We start from the raw sequence: 20242 nt of genomic DNA on the forward strand, positions 1-20242 counted from the left end.
TCAGGGGCACCCCTGCCTGTGGAGCGCAGGTTCCTTCCAGATCTACGTTGGGGGCTGCCCTGGACGGAACTTGCAACGGATGATGTGTCTGCCTGCTCACGTCCATGCATGTCCCTAAGGGTTTGCGAGAGCTCAGTGAGCACACGGCGCACTGCGACAAGTTCGGCACATACGTCCTTGGCCGTCGCATGCAGTTCCCCCCTGAGGCTCTCGGTGCTACTCTCCATTTGGACTCTCAGGCTCTCGGTGCTACTCTCCATTTGGACTCTCAGGCTCTCGGTGCTACTCTCGATTTGTGCCCTAAGTGTCTCAGTTGATGTTTCTATGTCTGCCTTAGTGCCCCCACATTCATCAGCATGGTCCTTGAGGAGCGTGGCCAGTTGCTGCTGTTGTTCGATCAACTGGTCGAGGGACTGTTGCCTCTGCTGGGCCATGGCCATTTGCGGGGGTGTCACAGAGGGGCTGTTGTCCTCATGTTGCCTTGCCACAGGGCTTGTGGGGGATGGCCAGTCGTCGTCTTGTGGGTGCCCCTGCGTGGTATCCTCATGTTGTACGGGATGGGACAGACAGGGGGATTGGGACAGGTCATGGATGGATCTGACTTCGGCATCCCCGTTTTCTGTGTCCGAGCATGCTGCCATCAATGGGGTGTCACCTATGGTGCTGCTGCCACCAGAGGCAGTGCCTTCTGTGGCATCCATTGGGGGGACCTGTGGTGGTGGTGTTGTGGGCATGCTGGCTGCTGGGGTGCCTGTTGATGTTCCCTCCTCTGTGCTGCCACCTGATTTGTGCTGCTGCCGTGTCTTGATGCGTGCAGCTGAGGTGGAGGGTCTCTGGCCGTTGGTCTTGGCCCTCTTTGCAGGTGTGCTGGTAGGGGTGTCCTGTAGCTCGTCGTTTGGATCGGACCCTGTGGTGGAGTAAAGGAGGGCGAGGGTTATTGATGGGTCTGTGGGAATTGGAATGGCATTGTATCACATGCATTGGGGTGGTACCTGAGGGTGATTTGGGTCGGGGCCTTGGAGGTGCTTTGATTTGTGTGTGGAGTGAGGGTGCAGTTGTTTGGCAGCCTGCAGTTAGGGTGTGCCTGCTGCACGTGTAGTGCGTGTATTTGGGGTTTTTAATTATTTATGTATTTATTGTGGGTTTTAACGTGCGCTATCAGGCCGATGTGTGTGGGCGTTCTCCTGGACATGTGTTTCTGTTGCACTATGTGGACGCATGGTACTTCACATGGATGGACTGTGTGGATTTGGCATTGTTTTATCTGGCCCACCTACCTGAATCTTCGGATGTCTGCACTCCTTTCTCCATCCCTCCGACTCCCTCTATGCTCTCCATTCCGATGGTGGAGGCACAGATTTCTTCCCAGGGGGTCAACTTGATGGGTGATTCAGGACCTCCCCCGGTGGCTGTGGCAATGTTGCGGTTGGCAGAGAGTATGCTGCGGACGCGTATCCGCAGGTCGTCCCATCGCTTGCGGCATTGCTGTGGGGTGCGGGGTGCGGTCCCCACCGCACTTACCCGCTGTGCCACCAGAGCCCATATGGCCTTCTTGTTTGCAAGTGCCGTCCTGGTCATTTGCGTGCAGAAGACGACGGCAGCATTCTCCTGGAGGGTCTCTGTTAGCACGGTGAGTTCCTCACGGGAGAAGTGGACCTGCCGCTTGCGGTCGCACGCTTTCTTCGCTACTTTTCCCATTTTTCTTGGTTTCGCTAGGGTGGTTGACGGGTTGGGGTGTGTTTCAGGGTAGTGATTTTAGTGGTTGTGTGGTTTTAGTGTATTTATAGGTGTACGCCGGGATGTTTCCCGTTCCGGCCCCATGTTTTGACTTCCGTTTCTGTATATTTCCGGCCACCGTACTTTCCGGTAGGCGCACACTGCGGTGACCGCTAAGTGGGGTGGCGGTATTGCACCTAGGGCGCCGTACGGCGGCGGTGTGGGCCGTTTTGGGGTCATTTCCGCCATCGCGGACTTTGCACTTCCGCCATGCCGTGGTGCTCGTGCCCGATGGGTCGGAATGGCCCGCACTTTGCTCCTTCGTGCAATGGCGGAAACGCTATTTACGCTGTGGCGCTCCGGTCAGTCGCTTTCCGCCAGGGTCGTAATGAGGGCCTCTGTGTTTTAAGCTTCGCTAAATAGCAAACTTGTGGATGATCTCTTTCTTCAGCAGGCTCCGTCCCCTGGAACAGCCTCTGCCTTCCTTTTCGTCTTGAGCCGCATCTCCTCAAATTCCAGAAGCTCCTCAAGACTTTCCTTTTCACCTCCTCTTTCCCTTACTGCCTCCTCCTCTAAATACCACAGTTGTTGAGATTGCCTCGTCGCCAGTTGTTGGCCTCCCCTGTGGGCTTCAACACGCACTCCGAAATGATCACTCAGGATCCGTCCTATAGTTCAACCATCTTTAATGCCCTTCATATAACTAACCCTTTCCTCCCTGTGTCCCTCCCCTTCCTCCCTCCTCTAGCTCCCTCCCACCATTACACGCCCTTTCTTCTTAAAGAAGGCTCCCCCCTATTCACGTGCAACAGTGACCAGGGCCCTTATGTGTCCTCCCGGGTCCTGACCTTCCACACCCAATCGCCTACAGTCTCCACCCCTCCAAGCACTTTGCCTTGGCACCCACTGGCCTATGTCACCACAGGCCTGCACTTATTTATTGGCGGCTGGCCACTCCATCTAGGCACTTACCGGTGCTCACTCGCTAGCACTTCCCTCTTGATACAACCTGCACTTACCGCCCTCCACTCTATCATTCCTCTCTCTCTCTGCACTTGCACGTTCTGAATGCTCACAAGGCATAGTAGTTCCGCCTCTATCTTTCATTGTTCTATTTGTTGTTCATTCCCATGTTCCCTCCCTGTTGCCCTGTGGGTGCTTTGAAACACAATGATGTATAAGCACCTTACAAATGCACTATAAAATAAATTGCACTGGCTGCCTACCACAATCAGTGTAGAACCAACTCTTCACATGACACTCAGCCATTAAGTCTCTCCAACCTTCACCAAGCCTGAGTGTCATGAGGGCGGGGGGCTGGAAGCTATGGTCCCGATGGAAGCACCATTAACTTACACAATACGGCATCTCCTGCGCCGTTCTAGTCGTTACGTTTCTGGAGCATTCATAACGAGGTTAGCCACGCCCCCTCAGTGCGTTGCAACAATCTTCGTTTCCTCGCTCCACTGAAGCCTCGTACTCCAGTCCTCCTAGCGTTTTTCCAGCCTTGGAATCGTCCCCCCCTCCTGTATTTTTTCTTCCTACCTTGTCCTCCTGACTCCAGTTCCTTTCGGTCTTACTATTTCGCTGTGTTATCTTTCGTTTTTATTTCAGACTTGCGTTTGGTCTATCTCTATACTTTCTTTGCTACCGGCAATTCTCTGCCATCTTTATCGCCTTTACCGTCCCCTTTTCTTTTCCCCCTGCTCCTTCTCCTTTGCTTAAGTGTTTCACGATATTCGTTATACACACTTACCTCTAAGGCTCCGGTTTCATAACGGCTCGGTGAGTTTCTTTTTCATTTCATAAGATTGGTAGTATCCTTTCTCTGGGTACGTTTTTCTTCCTTCATTTCTTTCCTCCATCTTTTGTTTACTTGTGTTCCACTTATTCGCCCTCCTGAAGCCCTTCTTCCTTTGGCTTCCTTGTCACTGGCTTGCCTTCCATCTGAATCCCAGGTGGTTTGTGAAATCTTCAGCTCCTGTTTCTACAGACTACATACTTGGAATTCTCCCGCCAGCCTCTACTTCAGAACGTCCACGGAGATCTTCGGCTCTGCCTTTGTTTATGTACTGTTAGCTGGAATCTCAAAACCAAGACTTCAGACACTCCTCCTCCTTCAGTTTCGGAATTGAATACAACCGGGGTTTTTTATGCCACTGGCTTTTTCCCCCATATTGGGCTGTAGAGGGAGGGTGCCATAATTTTTGCAGTCTGTTCTTAAGGCAACCATTGTGGCGCATTCCCGAAACAGACCCTATCTCTTCTCAAAAAAAGGATATTCCGAAGACACAACAGAACTACCCGGATCGGAATTATCCTCCAGTGAATCAGACACCGAGATACAGGTGAGCTCCACTCCTGACAGATTGCAACGCCCAATAATGGCTACGGCAGAACAAGTCCAGGAGCTAATAAACGCTGTTCAGAACTTTTCCCTCGAACTGCAGGGAGTTAAGGCAGAAAACGCTGTTCTCCGTCAAATGGCAGTCGCCAGAGAAGCCCACCAGACGGATTTACCCCCATTGTCTTTGGCAGCAGGAAAGTTTGATGGCTCACCCAAAAAGGTTAAGGAGTTCCTGGATGCGTGCATGATATACTTTACCTTCAGACCTACTACTTATACTCTAGATCGCACTCGTGTAGGATTCCTCATATCCAACATGATCGGTAATGCCCTTGCCTGGGCAACTCCGTTGGTCACATCCAACAATCCCGTTTTACAAAATTATAATGCTTTCACAACCCTGCTACGCCAAACCTTTGAAAGACAAGAGATTGGATTTTCTGCTGGAGAAGCCTTGTTTGATATTAAACAAGGTTCGATGGACCTAATGTCTTATATTTCTACCTTTAAGAAGCTGGCGGCGGAAGTGGGCTGGCCAGACACAGTGCAATACACGGCGTTCAGAAGAGGTCTCCATGACGACCTAAAAGACGAATTGGCCCGAGTTCCTAGACCGGCGACATTAACCGACTTGTACACTTTAGTCCTGCAGATAGATTACCGACTCATGGAAAGACGATCTGAGAAAAGAAAGACCCGAACTCAGACATTTTCGATCCCTGGACCGTCACCTACTTCCACCCAAGGGTCATATCGCTCCAGCGAAGAACCCATGCAGATTGGTACGACCAGGGGTCCTCTTTCAACCACAGAACGAAACCGACGGAAGGAAAAGGGTTTATGTATGTACTGCGCGTCAGATGCACACCTCCTCAGGGATTGCCCGGAGGTTCCCCCGAGACGTCGGGGAAACGACGGACCCCGGTCTTAGAAGGAGCCGCTTACCGGGGTTCAGTGGAAGGCTCACATTGTGCTCAGATGTCAGGAGAAGACGCCCGACTGATGGTCCTTCAAGTGTCACTCCAGTGCAAGAACTGTCCAAAAAAGAATGCATTAGCCCTCATTGACAGTGGGGCGGCTGGTAATTTCTTAGACATCAATTGGGCTAAACAAGAAGGTATTCCTCTGGTAGATAAGACAGAGGAACAGAAGGTGGAAGGGGTGGATGGCCGTCCCTTATGTTCAGGACCTATTGTACAAGCTGCTGTCGACATCAAGATATGCATCTCTCTTCATCAGGAAACCCTCACCTTTGATGTGATAAGAGCAGCACATTTTCCCATAATATTGGGAATCCCTTGGCTTCGTCAACACAATCCTGTTATTAACTGGTCCCTTAACACTATAAAATTCGACTCTGAGTTCTGTTACCAACACTGCTGCTCTTCTAAACAGACGGAAGCAACCGTGATCTCTAGCCCATCCGGAACTTCTGGTTCCCTTCGGGTTCTTAACATTCACCCCATTTTTCATGAGTTTGCTGATGTGTTTGAAGATAGAATACCCAAAGACTTGCCTCCTCATCGGTCCGAAGATTGTGCTATCGATCTCGTTCCAGGTACTACTGTACCCTTTGGACGCATGTTCTCTTTAACCTTACCAGAAAAACAAGCTTTGAGGACATACTTAGATCAAAATCTCCAAAACGGATTGATTCGTCCTTCCAAGTCTCCAGCAGGAGCTTCGTTATTCTTCATAGCCAAGAAAGACACAAGTGAACTACGCCCATGTATAGACTATAGGGGCTTAAACAAGATCACAGTGAGAGATCGTTACCCAATGCCTTTGATAAAAGATATCTTGGAGGCAGTTGAAGGATCATGTATATTCAGCAAGCTAGACCTTAGGGGTGCTTATCATCTCTTAAGGGTCAAGGCGGGGGACGAATGGAAGACGGCGTTTCGTACACCCTTTGGGCTGTATGAATATCGAGTAATGCCATTTGGCTTGGTCAATGCCCCAGCAGCGTTTCAGAGGTTTATGGATCATCTTTTTGCTGATCTCTTATTTGTCTCAGTCATAGTATACCTAGATGACATCTTGGTCTTTTCGAGTAACCCTATTCAACATCAGGGTCATCTCACTGAAGTCATGGGACGTTTGAGACGCCATCAACTCTTGGCTAAACCGGAAAAATGTGTGATTGCAGTACCTTCGGTACCCTATCTAGGTTTTATCCTATCGGAACATGGTATCGAGATGGATCAAAAAAAAGTCTCAGCTATTCTCTCCTGGCCAGCCCCCTCTTCGGTAAGGGAGGTACAGGCCTTTTTGGGTCTTTCAAATTTCTACAGACGATTTATCGTTAACTTTTCTGAGCAAGTTCTTCCAATAACAGCACTTCTCAAAAAAGATATTCCCTTTATTTGGAATCACAAGGCAGAACAAGCGTTCCTAGGATTAAAAAAGGCATTTTGTTCGGCTCCTATTCTCAAACAGCCAGACCAACGAAGGCCCTTTGTGGTTGAAACTGATGCATCTTCAGGGGCAATAGGGGCTGTTCTCAAACAAGAACACGATGGTAAGGAACATCCAATAGCCTACCTTTCTCGCACGCTTACGCCTAGCGAAAACAACTACTCTGTTATAGAGAAGGAGCTACTGGCCATTAAGCAGGCATGTTCAGAATGGAGACATCTCCTCCAAGGGTCAAGACATCCATTTGAGATCCGCACTGATCATAGCAACCTTAAAGTGCTACAACAAATGGAGTGTAAGAATACTCGACAAGCCCGATGGGCTTACTTTTTTGCCCAATATGATTTCTTTATTACATACCTCCCGGGCAGCAAGAATATCCTAGCGGATAGCCTATCTCGTAGCCCTTCCAGTTGGGTCAATCCACCCTTTAAGGGGGAACTTTTGTTACCTGAGGTCCGAATTGTCCATACTATCTCAAGGTTTCTACAGGACGTCAAGGAAGCGACTCCGGTTGCTATACTACCTCTTTCCAAGCCGGTTCAGGAGCAATTAATCAAGAAAGAAGGACTGTGGTTCTACAAAGGAAAGCTTTTCATTCCCAACACCAAGCTACAGTCACGAGTCCTTCATTGGGGTCATGAATCACGGATTGCTGGTCACAAGGGCTTAGCTGCCACTTCCGACCTGGTTAGACGAATGTTCTGGTGGCCTAACATGCTGTCTGACATTAATCTATATGTAGGTTCTTGTCCTATCTGCGCCCGAAGCAAGGGTCTGACTTCAAAACCTGCTGGGTTATTGCACCAACCAAAACTTCCAACAACTCCGTGGGTACATGTCTCTACCGACTTTGTGGTAGATCTCCCTAAGTCTCAAGGATACTCAGCAATCATGGTAACCATAGACAGTTTCAGTAAGATGGGCCATTTCTCACCGCTGAAAGGAGTGCCGTCTGCACCTGAGATGGCGCAGGTATTTCTAAAGGACATCGTCCGACTCCATGGTATCCCAGAAACTATTCTTTCGGACAGAGGTTCTCAGTTCACTTCAACCTTTTGGAAAACCTTATGTGATCTACTGGGAATAGAACGGGCCCTCACTTCAGGATACCATCCTCAGTCTAATGGACAGACGGAACGTCTCAACGCCACTATGGAGCAGTATCTTCGCTGTTTTGTTAACGAACAACAAGATAACTGGGTCTCTCTTCTTCCAATGGCCGAATTTTCTTATAATAATACCCTTCACTCGGCTATTAAAATGACACCTTTTTTTTGTGTGTTTGGTCATCATCCCCGTTCTTTTCCCCTGGGTGATATTCAGGCTTCATGTTTACCCATGATAGACTCTCTCTTGGAAAACATTACCAGAACACAGAAGAACTCCCTTATCAGCCTCCAGGAGAGTAGAGCTCGATATAAACATCAAGCTGATACACATCGGATCCAGAATCCTGATTGGCAAGTTGGTGATAGAGTCTGGCTCTCAACCAGATACTTACCTCGTTGGACACATCCTTCTAAATTCTCTCCCAAATATCTGGGCCCTTATACCATCACTGCTCGCATTAATCCTGTGGCTTTCCGATTGAAACTCTCTTCTCAGCTCAGCAGGATACATCCGGTCTTTCACTCCTCTCTGTTGAAAAAGTTCATCCCAGACCCACACCACAGGAAAAGAAGAACCTTTCACTTAAAAGACACTAATCCCCAGGCAGACGAATATGAAGTGGAGAGGATAATGGATTCAAGATATTACAGAGGTCGACTCCAGTACTTAGTGAGATGGAAAGGTTACTCTCAAGCCGAGGACTCTTGGGAACCTGTGAATAATCTCTCAGCTCCCAGATGTATACGACAGTTTCACACCCTCTATCCGGGTAAGCCTGGGGTCGGTACCCCAAGAAGGAGGCATACTGTCATGAGGGCGGGGGGCTGGAAGCTATGGTCCCGATGGAAGCACCATTAACTTACACAATACGGCATCTCCTGCGCCGTTCTAGTCGTTACGTTTCTGGAGCATTCATAACGAGGTTAGCCACGCCCCCTCAGTGCGTTGCAACAATCTTCGTTTCCTCGCTCCACTGAAGCCTCGTACTCCAGTCCTCCTAGCGTTTTTCCAGCCTTGGAATCGTCCCCCCCTCCTGTATTTTTTCTTCCTACCTTGTCCTCCTGACTCCAGTTCCTTTCGGTCTTACTATTTCGCTGTGTTATCTTTCGTTTTTATTTCAGACTTGCGTTTGGTCTATCTCTATACTTTCTTTGCTACCGGCAATTCTCTGCCATCTTTATCGCCTTTACCGTCCCCTTTTCTTTTCCCCCTGCTCCTTCTCCTTTGCTTAAGTGTTTCACGATATTCGTTATACACACTTACCTCTAAGGCTCCGGTTTCATAACGGCTCGGTGAGTTTCTTTTTCATTTCATAAGATTGGTAGTATCCTTTCTCTGGGTACGTTTTTCTTCCTTCATTTCTTTCCTCCATCTTTTGTTTACTTGTGTTCCACTTATTCGCCCTCCTGAAGCCCTTCTTCCTTTGGCTTCCTTGTCACTGGCTTGCCTTCCATCTGAATCCCAGGTGGTTTGTGAAATCTTCAGCTCCTGTTTCTACAGACTACATACTTGGAATTCTCCCGCCAGCCTCTACTTCAGAACGTCCACGGAGATCTTCGGCTCTGCCTTTGTTTATGTACTGTTAGCTGGAATCTCAAAACCAAGACTTCAGACACTCCTCCTCCTTCAGTTTCGGAATTGAATACAACCGGGGTTTTTTATGCCACTGGCTTTTTCCCCCATATTGGGCTGTAGAGGGAGGGTGCCATAATTTTTGCAGTCTGTTCTTAAGGCAACCATTGTGGCGCATTCCCGAAACAGACCCTATCTCTTCTCAAAAAAAGGATATTCCGAAGACACAACAGAACTACCCGGATCGGAATTATCCTCCAGTGAATCAGACACCGAGATACAGGTGAGCTCCACTCCTGACACTGAGTTCCCCAAGCTCAGCTTCATTAGCGGTATTGGGGGCTGGAGTGAGGGTGGCTGGCGTAGAGTTTAACCACAAATGCACACCAGACCATCTACTTTTTACTTGTTCTATTTATAAAGATTGCATGGATAATGCACGGCTAAACCCCTGCATTCGGCTAGGCTCATCATTTTGGCAGATCCAATTTTTACCCAAGTCACCCAAAATGTAGTTATTTACTGTGAGCTTTGAATAGAGGTGAGCACTGAATCTAGGACACGCAAGAAAAAGAGTTTGGGCCTCATTACGAGTCTGGCGGTATGGGGTTAACAGCGCCGTAAAAGGTGCCGGCGCCGTCAACCCCGTACCGCCTCATTACGAGTTCCCCTTGCGGGACATGGTGAGCACGTATGGGAAAACCAGGCGTGCATACCGGGTCCCGCGAGGGGAAGAGGGAGCAAACAACGGGCCAACTCGTAATGGCCCATTGTTTGCTCCCTCTCCCATTCCCATTCAGCCCTAAAGGGGTTGAAATGGGAATGGGGAAGGACCGTGTCCGGGTCCTTGGAGGGAGGAATTACCGGGCCTTCTGAACTCGGAATGGCCCGGTAATTCCTCATTGCGAGGACCCGGATGAGATTTCGGCAGTAGCCATGCCGCCAATAGTGGCATGGCTACTGCCAAACTCGTAATAAGGCCCTTTGTGTTTGAGCATAACCCGGTCTATACTTGGAGGCCCTCATTTACAGTTACGGTTTTAGCTTTTGTTTCAATCTACTTCATCATTTTGTAATTATTAAACGTAATATTGTTTAATTTTTAAAGGTATTGCGTAGGTTCAATACTGGTTGAAAGCCCCGTCATTCCCAAATTCCCATGAAGGAATGGCCTGTATGAGGAAATAACCAACTGCAATGGTGCCACGCCAAATCACGTCAATCCATTTACCTACCACCAACCTTGTAAACCAGCCCCTGAACCACCAGGCAAACAAACTAAACTTGAGAGCCCTTGATTCCTGGTGAAGACAGACTCCTCCTTGCGCTTCCTCATCATGTACGTATATACTGCCTGACACCAATAATTCTGTGCCTCCTATCATCAGCCAGCCAGAGGTGCACCCCCACTGTAGCATCCCCCAAGAGTCATCCTCTGGATCCACTCTGTAACCAACACCATTCCATTGAGCCCAACAGCAAAACTACACATTTCCTTTGTGTTATGTTGTATTTCATTTTTTTGTTTAGCTCTCACTCCTTTACTGCAAACTGTGGTATGCACCCCAGTGTGTCCAGCATGCCTGACATCTCTGTTCTTATCTAGTAGCACATCCTGTTCTAACCCCTTTTTCTCCCCCCCTCCCAAGTATGCTGCTCTGAGGCCCTCTGAAAATGTTCATACTGAAATAAATATATTACTCATTAACAAAGTAGAAGTACATAATATTGTGCATTTTTGATCACTCTCTTTTTAACATGTTCCATCAATGGGTTTTCCAATTGCCACTTAGGATTTCTGTGCATGATTTATTTTACTGCTTCCTGTGAGGAGTCGGACATATGACACTGACACAGGAAGCATGTTTCTTGCCCAAAATACTTTGATTAAAATAATAAAGGGGTTGGAAAAATGTCGCATTGGCTCTGACACTATGAAGGGTTCCCTACCTCAACAAAACTAACTAATGAAACAGTCTTTTTTCAGGATGTCCAAAATAAAGTTCTCCATCCTGTGTCCAAAACCTAATCTGACCTTCACACTCTGAGTTCTACCCAAAAGGTGTAACAAGGGGAAAATAAAGAGTCTCTCGGCTGCTCTTCTGTAGCCTCGCTTTATCCTTCCAAAAGTAAGTGTTGTGTTCTATATTGAAAGAACCACATAGTAAAAAGGGACAGTTTCTGATCCCTATTGATATCCACTATGTTTCCTATGAATGTTCTTGACCCAGCTTCAGGCCAATTCCAAAACCTATTAATCCCACCAGAATGCTTTGCTTCTCTTTTGTCCTTCGTTGTGGCCGGTACTGTGTATGAATGGGCTCTATTCACCTTAGGCCCGCCACTAAAGAAGCAAGTGCACGTTTGTACATGAAGCAAGTTTATTGTACAATCGTCCAGGAAGCAGAGAGATTACCCTGTCGAGGGAAATTAACCCAAGTCTTGCTGAACCACATAAATTGACACATTATATACATTTTTGCAACAGTTGAAACACTCCAATAAATTTTATTACAATCCACCCCCACATGTGATTGGACAAAAGCTACACTAAGCAATCTCAACTTTCTCCAATTCTCCCATTCTCATTGGCCACTTATAATCTTAACTACCATCTTCAGATTGTATTCATAGCACACCCCTTCTTGGGATTCATCCATGGTAGGTCATGACATCCTCATACAGTTAAACATTTGTGTACAAACATAATTCATTACAAGTAACAACTGGCCTGAAACCTTTAACATTAGTCGTAATCGCACATGGATATTTCAACAACATGAGGAAAGCAGAAAAAAACAAGTTCCCTTTGAACTGGCAATAACTATCTCATCCACCTCAACTTTTACTGGCATCTTGGAACAGTCTAATCTAAATGACTATCATTTCACCATGTACGACACATCTGAGAATATAATTAAAACCCCTGGGTATCAATCCATTTAGCCTAGAGCGTTACTTCACCCCATGTTTATTGCAGGTCAAAACAAATTGCAGATTCCCTCTGCAAAACCTCAATGCACTTAACGAGATTACATCTGCCTCCTCCACAACTACCAAACCATAAACATTGTGTCCTGTTCAATGGCCTGGAGGGTTGCCCAGAGCAATGCCAGTGGTTAAGATTCATTCTAAAACTTCCAGCCATCACCTCTATGTTTTTGCTTTGTCACCCCGAATGGGACAGGTATGCCCAGACGTGGGTCCCGTGCCTGCTGGGCCTAGAGACCCAAGCTACTCCTCACTTATGAGGCCCAACAAGGCCGAAACATGTTTGTTATGTTATGTTATGTTACTTTGCATTTATATAGCGCCTTATGTACCATTGGTCTGAAGGCGCTGGTAGGTTAAACGCCCTCGGGAACCGAAGTTCAAGTCAGTAGAGAGAGTAGAGAGAGTCAAAGGTGCTTGTGAGCACCGGATATGTGTGCAGCTGGTGTGGCATTCGTGTAATAGCTGCTTCATAGTGGTAGGTGTGGTGGTTCAGAGATCAGGGGTATGTGTTCGTTCTGGCAGGTTTTATCCAGACCGGTTCTGGCTGCGTTAGGCTTGAGGAGAACGCCTGGCTGGGGGGTGTGAAACCAGCAGTGATTAGTTAGGGTGATGTGGAGTATGAGGCAGATGTTGGTATGAGAACAGCTATACCGAATGGTGGCATAGTATCTCTGTGTTCTAGTTGAATGGTGGTGTAAGGAGGAGAGTAAGCATGGTGATGTGATAAAATGGTTTACATGCTCTTTCACACGTTGCATGCATTCCAAGCCATTCATGTCTGTCGCGCACTTTTGTGCGCCAAGTCTGCTCTGTGCGCTCCAGTCCTCTCCATGCATTCCAGTCCATTCCTCGCACTCTGAACCATTCTACGCACTCCGAACCATTCCACGCACTCCGAACCATTCCATGCACTCTGAACCATTCTATGCACTCCGAACCATTCCATGCATTCCGAACCATTCCACCCATTTTGAACCATTCTACGCATTCGCTCTACGCACTCATCCGATCTATGCACTCACCCGCTCTTATGCACCTCTCCTCCCTTACGCACTCATTCACTCTTATGCACTCGTCTGCTCTATACATTCCTCCGCTCTACCCACTAGTCTGTTCTATACACTCCTCGGTTCTTACACACTCCTCCGTTCTTACACACTCCTCCGCTCTGCGCTCTCGTCCGTTCTGCGCACTCTTCTGCTCTGCGCACTCTTCCGCTCTTTCCATCCTCTTCTCTTTATTCATTTCACCCGTTTTGATCATTTTGTCCATTGCACTCATTACATCTATTTCATTAATTTAAACTTCATTACTGTTTTTGTACAATTTATTCTTTTGTCCACTTCACTGCCTTGGTCCATCTCACTCGCTCTACTCTGTTTGTCCTTCCAGTTCACACTAGGGATCGCTAGCTGTTGATCTCTCACATGGATCCCGACGTTGTATTGTTATCCGTCTCAAAGCTAGTTAGGGTCTAGTAGTTTGTTGGATTGGTGTCATTGAGCTGCTGTTATTCTGTTTGGTTTAGTTTGCATACGGATTGGTTTTAGGGGAAGAGCCAAGTTTTCAGTAGTTTGCGGAAAGACATTAGATCTTCAGTTAGGCGGTTGTGGGGTGGGAGTGCGTTCCACAGCGTGGGGGCCAAGGCTGAGAATGATGATCCGCCTAACCTGACTGATTTTGTTTTAGGTATGAGTAGGAAGCCGGTGGAGCTTGATCTTAGAGGACTTGGAGGGTGATAGGGTTTTAGTTTGTCTTGAAGATATTGAGGTCCGGTTTTATGCAATGCTCGATGAGAAATGCATAAGGTTTTGAAAGTCACCCTTCTGGCCACTGGAAGCCAGTGCACAGTTTTAAGGGCTGGGGAGATGTGGTCTCTTGGGCCGAGCGCAAGTAGCAGTTTGGCTGCAGCGTTTTGGGCCCTTTGAAGTTTATTCAGTTGGTAAGCGTAGACTCTGAGGTAGAGGGGGTTTGCGTAGTCCAGTCTTGATATAACAATTGATTGGACCGCGGAGAGTCTGTTGGGAAAGGAGAGATATGGAAAGATGCGCCTAAGAGTTTTAAGGTGGTAGTGTCAGGACTTTGAGACGTTGTTGACTTGGCGCGAGAGTGTTATGTCAGAGTCAAGGGTGCATCCAAGGTTTTTTACTGAGTTAGAGGGAGTCGGTGAGTTGCCCATGGCGGATGGCCAGGGTAGTGGGTGTGGAAGAAGTTTGGAGTTGCCACATACCATGATTTCAGTTTTGGGGGGGTTTAACAAGAGGTTGCTTTGGGTCATCCAGAGCTCTATGTCAAGGAGGCAGGAGGCGAGGTCTGGTCGGCAGTTGGGTTTTGAGTTCAGGAGTTTTAGAATTAGTTGAGTGTCATTAGCGTAGGATGTTGTGTGAACAAATTATTGGTGGGAGGGTGGTCAAGTAGAGATTGAACAGGAGGGCAGATAGACATGCTCCTTATGGGACTCACGTGTCGACTCGTCGGGCTTAGGAGGAATAGGTGGAGATTATCGTTATTTGGTACCTGTCTTTGAGGAATGAAGCTATCCATTTGAGAGCGGTTCCACAAAATCCTAGGGATTGGAGGCGGTGAAGGAGGATTGAGTGATTGATTGTGTCAAAGGCGGCGGATAGGTCGAGAAGGATTAATGCGCCGCATCCCGCGGAGTCTGCCGTGATTTTAAGGTCATCCCAGATTGAAGTAAGTGTGGTTTCAGTTCTGTGATGGGCTCTGAAACCTGATTGTGCGGGATCTAGGAGATTGTTGGCTTCAACAAAGGCATTTAGTTGGGAGTAGATGGCTCGGTCAATGAGTTTTGGGGATGCTTGTGGTCTTGTGCAGAAGGGATGTGACCTAGCAGTTTGGGCTGGACTGCCCCTTTTGGGGTGGGACCAAGCCTGATTTGCATATGGTGTTTCCCCTTCTGTAATGGCTTGTCAGGCGAAGAACGATGGTCTGGAGGGTTGCCCAGAGCAATGCCAGTGGTTAAGATTAATTCTAAACCTTCCAGCCATCACCTCTTTGCTTTTGCTTTGTCACCCCGAGTGGGACGGGTATGCCCAGACGTGGTCCCGTGCCTGCTGGGCCGAGACCCAAGATACTCCTCACTGATGAGGCCCAACAAGGCCGAAACATATTTGGGGATGCTTGTGGTCTCGTGCAGAAGGGATGTGACCTAGCAGTTTGGGCTGGACTGCCCCTTTTGGGCTGGGACCAAGCCTGATTTGCATATGGTCTTTTGCCTTCTGTAATGGCTCGGCAGGCGAAGAACGATAGTCTGGAGGGTTGCCCAGAGCAATGCCAGTGGTTAAGATTCATTCAAAACCTTCCAGCCATCACCTCTTTGTTTTTGCTTTGTCACCCCGAGTGGGACGGGTATGCCCAGACGTGGGTCCCGTGCCTGCTGGGCCTAGAGACCCAAGCTACTCCTCCCTGATGAGGCCCAACAAGGCCGAAACATGTTTGGGGATGCTTGTGGTCTCGTGCAGAAGGGATGTGACCTAGCAGTTCAGGCTGGACTGCCCCTTTTGGGGTGGGACCAAGCCTGATTTGCATATGGTCTTTTCCCTTCTGTAATGGCTTGGCAGACGAAGAACGATGGTCTGGAGGGTTGCCCAGAGCAATGCCAGTGGTTAAGAATAATTCTAAACCTTCCAGCCATCACCTCTTTGCTTTTGCTTTGTCACCCCGAGTGGGACGGGTATGCCCAGACGTGGTCCCGTGCCTGCTGGGCCGAGACCCAAGATACTCCTCACTGATGAGGCCCAACAAGGCCGAAACATATTTGGGGATGCTTGTGGTCTCGTGCAGAAGGGATGTGACCTAGCAGTTTGGGCTGGACTGCCCCTTTTGGGCTGGGACCAAGCCTGATTTGCATATGGTCTTTTGCCTTCTGTAATGGCTCGGCAGGCGAAGAACGATAGTCTGGAGGGTTGCCCAGAGCAATGCCAGTGGTTAAGATTCATTCAAAACCTTCCAGCCATCACCTCTTTGTTTTTGCTTTGTCACCCCGAGTGGGACGGGTATGCCCAGACTTGTGTCCTGTGCCTGCTGGTCCTAGAGACCCAAGCTACTCCTCACTGATGAGGCCCAACAAGGCTGAAACATGTTTGGGGATGCTTGTGGTCTCGTGCAGAAGGGATGTGACCTAGCAGTTCGGGCTGGACTGCCCCTTTTGGGGTGGGACCAAGCCTGATTTGCATATGTTCTTTCCCATTCTGTAATGGCTCGGCAGGCGAAGAACGATGGTCTGGAGGGTTGCCCAGAGCAATGCCAGTGGTTAAGATTCATTCTAAACCTTCCAGCCATCACCTCTTTGTTTTTGCTGTTCAATGGCCGACCATCTGTTTAGTTAATCGATGTTTCCCGCATGCGCATTAGGAAACTCCTTGTTGCCTGCTTCTGGGTACTCCGTAGCTTACCATGTTTGAATCGCATTTATATTTCATTTGGTGGGTTTAACATTTTATCTTTCTACGTGCGTTCAAATCTAATATGTATCAATTGAAACAAAAAAGTAACACTAAAGTAGAATATCCTATTCACATTTAACTACACTGGATACATATAAAGGGTTCACTCTCCTGCCCAGCATTAAGCATGTTTTGTTTTATTGGAGACTTCCAGGTGACGTGGGACTTCTCACCCCCTTTGTTCTTGCATTGAGTCCCTTCTCACCCCGGGGTATTGCTCTCCCAAGCCCCCACGGTGCACTCCCTGCCCAGCTTATACCTTGGTATCTGGCTCCACAGCTTTGTCTGTCAAATGGGCTTGGCAGTACTGGATCTGCTCAATACCGCTATGCCTCTTGAAGTTGAACTGGCAAGACTCCCTGGGTTCATCAATGCCTCTACACACCGGCGATGGCACCACTCCAGGAAGCTGACTTCTTCTGGGCTCTTCCCTCCTTCCCCTACTGAAGTCGGGGAATGCAGACCAAATAACTGGTTGTTGGTCTTGAGATCAGCTTCTTTTTCTCCCGGGCTCCGTCGCCCTCCCGTTCTTCTTGGGGAAAGCGGGCTAGTCAGGTGTTCACTGCGCTGGTGATCACAGTCTCTCCTATTCTCTCCCTGTGCTTTGTCATATGGGCTGATGTAATAACCAACAGCAGACTCGAGGCAGAGATCTTTTTTTTCTCTGCCTGTTCTTCTGTTCTTTGCAGCAGTCAGGTAGCTTTTAAATGCTTCCTGACTCCTTCACTTGTAATCCAAGGTGTCTCTACTTACTCTTACATTATTCTGCTTCCACGAGTCTTCCACCTCGAACCACCACCATCACTGCTACTGCTACTGCTTCCACCTCTAATACCACTGGGTGTTTCTTTTTGTCCTTTGTTTCTTTGCATTCCCGAGCTGGTTTCCCTGATGTAAAACAACTAGAACGTTGACAGTTGTTCTGTGCATCCTCCTGGGGCCTCCTCGTCATAGTATTACATATACTTTTGACTGATATCATCTTGCCTAAATATAGTGGCTGATGTGGTATGTGAGTGTGCTTAGTAGGGGAAGTAGAGAAAACCTATTGGTCACGTCAGGTTTTTATTACTCAGACAGTATTTGGGAGTGGGAAAACTGTGACGTTATCCGTGGATTCATCAAATTCCAATCTCGATAGGCTTATATTCATCACAAATCTCAATTTTATGGGTGACGCACAAGCAGCCAGTGGAATTCTAGTGGAAGAAGTTATTTTATTAAAGTTGAAAACATTTTTTTTTTGTGTTTAACCCACACAGCTTGGTGAAAAAAGTTCAGATACAGGTAGAATATTTCCAAACAGGAATACCCGACTGTCCCTCCAGATCACACACGCCCCTAAAGTAACTATATACAGATGCACATATGGTCCAACAGCAATTATTGCCTAGGCATCACACAACTAGACATGAATACAGGAAGAAGTAATTTTTGACTGTAATTGTCATTTGCTGCCAGTAGGGGAAGGACTTTAACACTTTAACCCTTGTCATCTTTCAGGGGGACCGCCCAGCTGAATACATATTGGATGAAAAGAATCAGGGTAGACTGTGCTGCCTGGACACCAACCACACACACTTCATTCTGGTAGATGATGGGAGCCAAGGAAGATACGGTGTGGAGATCCCTCTGCGTACCCGCTTAGAAAAGTTCATCTCCGAGCAAACGGTGACCAAAGGAGGTAAGGAGGCCATTTTAGCAAATTAGAAACTACCAGGCAGCCAGGAGATCAAGCATGACATGGAAGCAGAGATGATGAATCGTGGTGGTATAGGCAAGGATGTTCCGAAGGAATTTTCCTGGGCTCATGATTGTTAAAATGGATTTCTAAACTCCGACCTGGCGGGCAGAGGTTTCGAAGGCCACCCTCAGTTTAGTGCAACAGGGGAACCTTTTGGACAAGCCAGACCAATCTAATCTAGGTAGCTTGGCAGGTGGTCAAGACTGAGGGGGTCATTCTGAGTCCGCCGGTAACCGATCCGGTGCTTCCATGATGGGTCTGCCCACTGTGGCCGCTGTGTCCGGCAGGGTCAGATCGGTCAGGCACAGCGGCTCCGGCAAGCATACTTGTAGTTTGCTGGTTCTGGCAACAACGGTGCCAGTAAGCTTACCAGCACCGTTGTTTCTGGACTTAGAATGAGGCCCAAAGTCTCAGGAGGGGTGAGAGTGATCAGAAGCCCATAATCAGCACACACAGGGCCTCATTACACGGTAGGCGGTGAGCCATGGCGCTATTAGCGCCATGGCTCATGCCGGTAAAATACCGGCACCGCCTTGGTGGAAAGGGGATTTACTGCCCCATTCCAAGGTTGGAGGGGCGGTAAATCCCCCTTCCACCATTGCCCTTCCCCATTCCCATTTCTGCCCCATAGGGCTCTATGGGAATGGGGAAGGCGCTAATTACGGCACCGCAATTTTGCGGTGCCGTAGTTAGCTCCGAGGTCCCTTAGCGGGTTGGATTTTAACGCCTGCAAAAAGCAGGCGTTAAATCCCCCAACCCGCAAAGGGACCTCGTAGTAAGGCGGTAAGGATTTACCGGTACCGGTATTTTACCGGTACCAGTAAATCCTTACCGCCATCCGTGTAATGAGGCCCACAGTAACGGACCACAAATTACTCTTAGACAAGTGTTTATCAAAAATATCTATACATTAATTGTCGGCCAGACCAGTTTACACAAGTAAACATTAGTTATATGAAACAGTTACCACACAATATACTGTACATATAACATATATACACTATGTTTCCTAATGAAACAAATGAGTAAAACACATCCACAACCTGTAAAGAGATGAGAGCGTTAACACACTAGGAGCATTAGACAATTCTTCAGAGTTGTTCCCTAACTTTTGAGTCAGCCCTAAGCAGTGAGGAGCCTTGTGCTCAACAGTACAGTTGGGCATAAAAATGCACAATCGCGCAGTTGGTACAAAAAAGTGGGTCTTGTTGGGAGAGCTGTAGCAAGTCAGGAAGGGGCTTGAGGCGATGAAGAATTAGTTCCCACTATTCGAGTAGGATCTGCCCTTTTAAGCAGAGCAGTTTTCAAAAGGTGAGAATAGCTAGGGAGCGCAGGCTAACCAAGCCAAGATCGAATACATTTTAAGGGATATTTGTGCGTAAAGGAGATCAATTGTGCCAGCGGGCCACTGGTAAGTGATGCAAGTACTCACCAACCCTCAGCACAGTCAGGACCAAACTTTGTCAGTTTAGTCGAGGTCGCTAGTAGGTTCAAGCCCTGCAGTTTTGTGGCACTCTGGCTCTCAACGGCTGTGGGATAGAAGGATCATCCGTGACGGGGCAGTTGCCTTTTCTCAGCTTCCGAAGGAGGTATGAAGAAAAGTCTGATGCAGCAGGCTTCAGGACACAGGAGAGCAGAACAGCAAGGCACCTATAGTGACCGTCAACAACAGGAAGTGACGTGGGAATCACAGGTGTGGGCAGCGCTACGCACTCTTCTAATTCGGGACCTACAGGAGCTAGACCTACACAATTTGGCGGGAGAGGGCATGGGACCACAAGCAAGCGTTGTCCCAAGTCTCAGGTTTCAACTTGAGACAGCAGCGATTCTGCAGGATAACCTGAGGTAGAACTGGACAGTTCGTTGGATGGC

General features: G+C 48.1%; 1 protein-coding gene across 3 annotated transcripts in view; it reads left to right on the plus strand.

Annotated features, from left to right (window-relative positions):
- The window catches only part of LOC138528635 (transient receptor potential cation channel subfamily M member 2-like), a 613775-nt gene that overhangs the window by 170159 nt on the left and 423374 nt on the right, over positions 1–20242 (plus strand). For all 3 annotated transcript variants that reach the window (XR_011284191.1, XM_069640449.1, XM_069640451.1), the window contains exon 5: positions 18130–18310. Coding sequence is in view for 2 of the 3 variants with exons in the window: in XM_069640449.1 (XP_069496550.1) it covers positions 18130–18310 (181 nt within the window). In the remaining variant the exon portion in view is untranslated. The remainder of the gene's footprint in view (positions 1–18129; positions 18311–20242) is intronic.

This window comes from Ambystoma mexicanum, chromosome 7q, assembly GCF_040938575.1.
Source record: "Ambystoma mexicanum isolate Mex_15411 chromosome 7q, UKY_AmexF1_1, whole genome shotgun sequence".
Taxonomy (NCBI): domain Eukaryota; kingdom Metazoa; phylum Chordata; class Amphibia; order Caudata; family Ambystomatidae; genus Ambystoma; species Ambystoma mexicanum.